Source organism: Elephantulus edwardii, unplaced genomic scaffold, assembly GCF_000299155.1.
Source record: "Elephantulus edwardii isolate Elephantulus edwardi_28Jun2011 unplaced genomic scaffold, EleEdw1.0 scaffold00073, whole genome shotgun sequence".
Lineage (NCBI taxonomy): Eukaryota > Metazoa > Chordata > Mammalia > Macroscelidea > Macroscelididae > Elephantulus > Elephantulus edwardii.
Window position 1 is genome coordinate 14018478 of NW_006399823.1, and position 8070 is coordinate 14026547.

Below are 8070 nucleotides of genomic sequence, written 5' to 3' on the forward strand. Positions count from 1 at the left end.
GGAGGGACCGATCCTTGGAGAGGGACATCATGCTTGGGAGGGTGGAGGGACAGCGCAGGAGGGGAAGGCCCTCTATGAGGTGGATTGATTTGGTGACTGGGTAATCGGGATGGGTGTATCGGAGACAGTGCAATTGGCACAGGACAGAGCCGAGTTTAGGGCTGTTGTACATGGGGTTGCTATGAGTCGCAAGCGACGTGACGGCACATAACAACAACAAAAACAAACAAATATTTATTTTGGTTCTTCAATTTTCCCAGCTTTTTATGGCTTTTATTTTATATTTTAATTTCTACTTCCTATTTTTATTTTGGAAAAGCCAGAAAGATATCATTTAATTAATCTCCCCACCAAAAGTGCTTAATTTCTATATTTGGCAAATTGCTACAAGTGATGGACATTTTTAAAATGTATTTTGTTTTATACTCATATTTCTAAAATTGTATTGCATTCCCCAGCTTAAAATATAATCATATAACCGTGATAAAGACCAGTTATTTGTGGTTCATTTACAAAAGCAACCTGCATACCTCTAACGTGTGGTTTTAAACATTAGCCATGAAAGGATTTATGTATCATGGCTCTTCCCGTATTCTCTGTAATAGATAATAGTGTATTTGTTTATCCCTTACAACTTCTATTGTTATGGCCTTTGCAGCCTTGGCAATTTTTGTATTTAAAAGGTCATTGCTTGTCACCAATTTCATCACAAACAAGGCCAGGGTTGTTTGTAATTTGCACTGTTAATTCAGCCCTTGTTTTGTTTTTCTGATGAAGCACTGAAATAATTTCAATCATGCTGATATGCCTGTTTTTCTGTACAGATATAATTTTGTTGTTTATCTTGTTGAAATTGCTTTACTGGAACCTATGCATGTCTCTTTGGACTTACAAATTCTCTCTTTCTTCATTTCTTTCTTTCGTGTTTTGGACCCAGATACACTCTTTTGTTTCTGCCTTAGGGATTAAAGCTGCAGTATTTAAGTCAGAACTGTCAAGTGTAATACCGTTCCCACAATTTACATTTTTATGAGAACCTCATTGACATTGTGAACTAGAGAGGTTATTTTAGATTCAGGTCAAATAGAAAACTTGGCCGAATGCACTTGTTTAGTTGTTGCTGTGAGCTGGTCATGTATGCAATCTACCGTGTAATCTTGTGGCCCGTGGAAGTTTTTATCTTAAAGATCAAGGTGGTTCTTTTTAATACCTATCTCTTTAGCACGCTCTGAAAAGAGCAATGAATGGTGTAAAATATTAATGGCCAGGCTTAGGTTTCAATTTCATCATAGCGTGCATGATAGTATGAAATAATGTCAGTTTGCTGATATAAAACTCATTCCTTCATTTTAAGTTTTTCAGGTTCCCATGTGATGATAATTCCTTTATTGGGGTTTCTCAGGATCCAGTGAGATGCTGGCTGCTGATAAGGTGTGAGGTGAACAGTGTCAGCAGACATACAGTTGAGGAAACAAAAGCTCTTCAGCTTCTTTTCCTTCTGTCAGAATCCAATTTCCAGGCCTCTGGGAAAAAACAACTTAAAAATACACCTGAAATTTCTACAAGACCTTGCATTTTCTTTTCACATCTCCACAAGCAGTGTGTCACAGAACAGCATGAGCTGAGAAAGCTGGTTACTAAATCCTGCTGCAGAATGCCAGATCTTTCAAGACTTCTTGACACATGGATGTAGCATCTATTGACTGAAAAGGAGAGAAAATGTGGTTCTTTTTGAGGGCACCACAGAAATGGTGTAGCATTTTCTTGCTTGGTTTTTCCTGTGCCCATTGGCCTCTTCCAAGCATCCTACAGCTTACCATGAACATTAAAACAGCTCCATTTCCTTTTGACCAACCTCATCAAGTGTAATGGAAGGAACTGTCTATCTCCGTTACCGTAGCTGATGAAGAATCGTTGATGCTTTGTTTGCATAAGCAGAACCTACTTCATGCAGTGTTTTTCCTGCTGAAGGCACCACTGATGTGTTATTTGAACTGCATTTTGGAGCAGATCTCTGCACACACATTTGTTCCAGTGAGTGTGGTTATAAACATCCACTAGTAGAGACTGGGGTATTATAAAGACTAATCTCTTTATACATTATTTTTGTATCGGGATATTTTTAATATGCTCACTGGCTATGGCCATATGCTTAGAAATTTTTGTTCTGTATATTGCCTTATTATTGCTTAGTACCAAATAAGAGAGTGCTGGACAGGCAGAAAGAGAACAATAGACAGGGCTCGATTTCTGCTCAGACAAAAGCCAACCTTAGGCGTCATTCTTGAGGTAACAAACCAACTTGTTATCTTAAGACTCTCCAAATGAATGGCAAGGCTGTTATTTTAGAAAATTATTACCCAGTCGAAGACTGCCATTGACTTTCAACTCTAAAAGAAAAATCAATAACTTTTTTTTTAATGCTCAGAATATGCCTAGTACACAATGTTGCATAGCACAAAGAGAGAGCAGAGGTTAGCAAGCAGCACAAAGATTACTTAAAGAATTTGTCACTGATGCTATGATAAGCTGTTGTTTGATGTTTTGTAAAGTTAGTGGCATTGTTGTCCTTTTTTGAGGAGAGTGATTTTCATTTCAAATGGCCAGATAGAGCCGATAGTGTCCAGTCCAGAAGGTAATCTGACAACTGCGTGTAAAGAGTTGCAACACCCACAGGGACTGACTTCTGTGCTTGATATTGTTGTTTTGTGCCATCAATTTGATATTAGCTCATGATAACTCACAATGTGTGAAGTCGGTGTAGGGATTTTGGTGCAAGACACCACAACATAAGACCCACTACCTAAAGCCTGGGCCGCCCAGCGACCTCTCGAATTCAGCTCAGCCAACCAAACCCACTGTCACTGAGCAGGTTCCCAATCAGTGACCCCACCACCCCCATCAGGTGTCTAAGGCTGTAAATAAAGGAGATTTGCCTAATCTTCCTGCCACAGAGCAGCTGGTGGATTTAAACCACCAACCTCTCAGTTATTAGCCAGGCAGGTATATTATACACAAAGGCATCTGTGTTTAGCTGGGGGGACTGAAAAAAATCTCTACAGAGTTAGGATTTTCCCATCACCATCAAGTTGATCCCGATTCTTAGTGACCTTATAGTACAGAGTAGAACTGCCTCACAGGCTTTTCAAAGATGCAGTCTTTTCAGAGAAATGGCTGGTGGCATAATCTGAAGGGAACTGCAGTGCTAACCCAAAGGCCAAACCACTCTGGCTGTTTGAATCCATTGAATTAACTCATTGGGTGAAAGATGGGCAATCTCCTCTTGAATGGTTTATGGAAGCCTTAGAATCACAAAGAAGGGTCAATTTTGAGTCAAAAGGTTCAACCTAACTCATTGCTGTTGAGTGAACACTGACTCTGTGAGTTACACTGAATCTTTATGGAAGCAGAATGCTACATCCTGCGCCCAAGGAGCAGCTGGGAGGTTTGAACCATTAATTCTCAGCTGGCAGCTAACTACTACTCAACCATCGAACTTCCAATTTATTTCTCAATCAGTCACTAAGATTTGCAAACCTTTAAGTTATGGAAGAGGAGTCGTTTCTCCTTATTTATTCTGCTTTCTTCTCCTTTAGCCAAACTCCAAGCCGTACACACAAAGCGGCAGGCACTCGGTGTCCGTCGAGGTCCAGATGCAGCGGCAGCGGCAGGAGGAACGGGAGAGCTTTCAGCAAGCCCAGCGCCAGTACAGCTCTCTGCCTCGGTATGACACCTCTTTTTAAGAGTCTTCCAGCCCTTTAGGAAAACCCTCTTTCCAAAATCACACCGATATCCCCATCTTGCACAGGGGAATTCTAGAGGAACTGGCAAGTGGGTGTCTGAACATCCTCATATTTAAGTGGAGATGTTATTTTGCTGTATGACATGAAGCCTAGAAAGAAGGGTGTCTCAAGGAGATCAACATTTCTACGCTGAACTTCTGTAACTAAAGGGATGTTAATGGGACATGTGGTGTCTGAGTTTAGAAGTTAGACTTGAGTTCATGAATTGATCCCAACTCACTAGCCCAGGATAAAATAGTCTTCTGATCTGAGAAATAGGAAAACGGCTCCTAGATTTGTTTAGCTCATAGCATAACGAGGATAAATGATACTCCATCAAATCCAAGCTCTGTATAAGTATGCTGTGGCTGTTAGCTGCTGTCCAGTCTGCTTTAGCACAAAATGTTCAGACGCTTGTGTCCTGTTTGATTTTCGTTGGCTAGTTTTTGGAAGGGGGTCACCAAGCCTTTATTCCTAATCTGTCATTGTCTGGAAGCTTTGCTGAAAGCTATTCAGCATCATCACAACACGTGAACTTCCATGAATGGACAGATGATAGCTGTATTTGAGATACACCAGCCAGGAATTGAACCTAGATCTCCTGCATGGAAAATGAGAATTCTACCACATCTGTCCTTGGTGAAAGTCTCTATACGAAACCCATTGTCACTGAGTCAATTTGAAGTCAGAGAGACCCTATAAAGCTGAGTAAGATGGCCCTATAGGGCCTCTGAGTTGATACGTCTTTGTAGAAGTAGACTGCCACATCTTTCTTTCATAAAGTGGTTGTTAGGTTAGAACCACTGACCTTTCTGTTAGCAGCTAAACTCTTAAATACTGTGCCACCAGGGCTTCCTGTAAATGTATAGAAAATTAATATTACGTGTGTGATACTTATTGAGATCGGTGATACCAGACTTCACTCCTACTTGTTCTGACTTCTTCCTATTGCTTTTCAGTGTTGAATGGAAACTATTGATAACCAAGTAGGTAGGGTGGTAGGGAAGGGCTGCTCTTCCAGGCTTTCAGGTTGAGGCACCTCTTCTGCAAGACTTTCTCTGTGAAAGAACAGAAAAGTTCCCAGGTGATCAACCCTTAATCCAAATAATACTCATTTTCCCCACCTAAGTGCTTCCTCTGTTTATAGTAAAAAAAAAAAAAATAAAAATTTAAATGTTCAGCTTTCCAAACTTCTCCCAAAACAAGTCACTTTTATAGTTGCTATTCTTTGAAGCATTTGTTGTTCTATTTCAAAAACATTCCAGATGACAAAAACATTTTGGGTAGAAAAATCCACAGGCTGTGTTGACATCAAGCAGATTGTTTTGAATGTGAGCAAAGTTTTTTGGGGGTTTTTTTGCAAGTCCTTATCTACATAGACTTGACTGACCAATGAAACATGATCTTGACTCAGTTTCCAGTGAAGTTGAATCTCTTAAATGTTAATCAATCACTGTCAGAGACTTTATCACATTGACACTGGTCGGTCAAGAAATGTGTCTACGAATGAACATCTCTTAGCAGGATGAGTGCCAGCTATTTTCAGTAACTTCATCCATTCAGTCCTATGTTTTCCAGTTTTTAAACCTTTATCTTCTTTGAGTGCTAAATCACTTTTCCCCCCACATAGGAGAACCTCTCACTAATAGTTTCCTAGAGAGAGAAAGACAGATGACAAAGAGCCTGTGGGTGGTAAATACAGCATTTTTACATGCTAACTGAAAAGTTGAAGGTTCATGTCCACCCAGAGACCCTTCAGAAGAAAGATCTTGCAATCTATTTTCAAAAGTATGATCTCTGGAAAGGCAATGGAGTCCAGTCCTCCTCTGACAAACAAGGTGGCCTAGAATCAGAGCAGACTTGATTAAACTCTCAGCCACATATATGACATTGACATTCAACCTGGGCAGGACTATGGAGATCATCTTTTACATTCAAGAGTACAGGTTCAAAGAAATGAAGTAACTTCCTTGCAAGGTCACTCAGAAAAATGGACTTCTTCATAAGGTCACACCTTATAAGTCATTCTGTCAGAATTCAAACTCAAACCTGCCCATGCCTGAAACGATTATTTGACAAGGCCTGTTGCTAGCACAGGCTTTTGTCTGGGGCATTAACAAGGGTAAAGTTATCCTTTGTGTCTATTACCTTTAGCTCTTGGAAGGAGGCCACTATGTGAATCAAATCTTCTAAGCACTTTAAGGATTATGCTGCTGTTTAATATGTCTTTAAATCACCAAAAGTTACTCTGAGTTATCTGCAGCTCTCTATTATTAGTCATTCTATTCTGTTTCGATATGAAAACAACAAAATTCCCCACAGTAAGGAGCTACCGTGAGTTCAGGTTTGGAGGGCCAGTAGGCAGTTACATCATAGTGATCTCCTCTCTTAGAGAACAGTTTCTCAATGTGAATCTTTATATTTTGAGACAGAGTTTGAAAGTAGAGCCTTGACACTAGCTTATGTTCCTATCAACCACAAGCCGTGGGCAGAAATCCAAACGAAGGTAAAGAAGTCGAGCTGGAGGTCAGAGGGTGCTGCTCAACACGTTACATGAAGTTGATCCCTGTCCAAATTTGTAACATGTGATAGGCTTCAAAGACACTTGACCTCTGCTTTTCGGATGTCAGCAATTAGCAGCATTTTGTCTAAACAAGTTGGTATGGTATTTGAAACCAGAAAGATTTTACACACACACACATTTCAGTTACAAAGCTGAACATAAAACAAATGGTCAAGACTTTGCATCAGCCACATTAGATAAGGTGGTTTGAATTAGGGGGATGTATATGAAGCAGCATGGTTTGCAAATCCTGACCCTAATTAAGGAACTCTATAGCCAGACTTCAGGTTACATTTTGAAATGTCGCATGAGAAACACTAGCCAGGTGGTAACAGCCCTTCAGGAAGAAAGGAGACCTGCCTGCATGCCCCACACTCAATTTTCAACCAGATGGGAGTGTTTTGTTTTATTTTATTTCTAAATAAGTTCTTTTATGTAGCATTCCCAAAGGTGGCTTCTAAACCCAGAAGAAATATGAGGAAAATCTTGCATGAAATGAATGGACTCAATACTCCTAACAATGGGCTCAATCACCCACCAGCAGTCACAATGATGGCACCAGACTGGGTAGCATTTCCGTTGGCTGCTGCGGAATCACTATGAGTTGTAGCCCACTCAGTGATGCTAACAACAGTAGAAGTGTCTTCAGTCATTTGTTGCTGACAGAAGTCTTAGTCAAGATCCTTTATTAAACATTCTTCCACATTTTCCTTTCCTTCCCTTATTTCCTCTGTTGTTTTCATCTCCTTTGGCTTCACGTGTTGCCTGACTTCCTTGCTTGGTGAGTTTCATTTCTCAGCTGTGTCTCTTCACCCTCACCATGGTCTCCCTGAAGGATCCTTTCTCATCATACTCTTATCTGCTTATCAAGCTTTTAGCCTTAGTCTTTTTTCTTCCTTCCTTTTCTAACCCCCACTTCTTTCAAGTTCTCTTCATTCTGGGGGCTGAATGGCTTTCCTTAAAAACTGGGATCTTTGGCTTAACACCTCTGCATGTTGACAACTTTTAGGCCATATTGGGGAGGTGGTTATCACTGCTAAGAGCTAATTAATGAATGTCAAACCAAGGTAGTTGCTGTTTCCATGCGTTTAAGCCACAGGACCAAGATACATGTTGGTTATAAGGAAATTCAGTGAAAGAACATGGCTGTTTTGTTATGGAAGATGGGGTGGTAGACACTTGCCTATTCAGAATGTCCCTCCTATTCTGCAGAGTATTTGTGAAGCTCCCCTCTTTGAGGCTTGGGTGCCTGGCTCTGCTCCGTAGTCTCTTCCCAGTCCCTCTGACCAATGAAAGAAAAGTTTCCTTTTGCTTACTTTTCTTCTTTAGGCTGAAAAGCAGTCTCCCACAACATGGAGCCTAGTTTCTGATGATAAACTGACATTGCCTCCACATCCTACCAGTCTCTCTTCACTGTTTCCTCAGTCCCAGACACTTCTTTTTTCAGGCACTTTACCAGTGCTGTTTGATCTTCCCCTCCCCACAACCTGTGAGTTTAGATATTATGCCCATTTTACAGATGAAATAGGCAGGGTGGGGCTGAGCAAGCCCAGATTACACAGCCAATATCACTGGTAGATGCATGATTTAAATTTATTGATTCCAAAGCCCATTCCACCCTGGTGCTTGATGACTTGTTTCCTAGTAGAGTCAATTCTGTCTGCTTCCCCCCCTCCCCTCCCCTCCCTTCCTCTCCTCTTCTCTCTCCTCCCCTCTCCCCTTCCC

General features: G+C 40.9%; 1 protein-coding gene across 9 annotated transcripts in view; it reads left to right on the forward strand.

Moving 5' to 3' along the window:
- Nucleotides 1-8070, forward strand: part of PARD3 (par-3 family cell polarity regulator) — an 869174-nt gene that overhangs the window by 847663 nt on the left and 13441 nt on the right. For all 9 annotated transcript variants that reach the window (XM_006888934.1, XM_006888931.1, XM_006888932.1 and 6 more), the window contains one exon: nt 3597-3724. In XM_006888934.1, coding sequence (XP_006888996.1) covers nt 3597-3724 — 128 coding nt within the window. The remainder of the gene's footprint in view (nt 1-3596; nt 3725-8070) is intronic.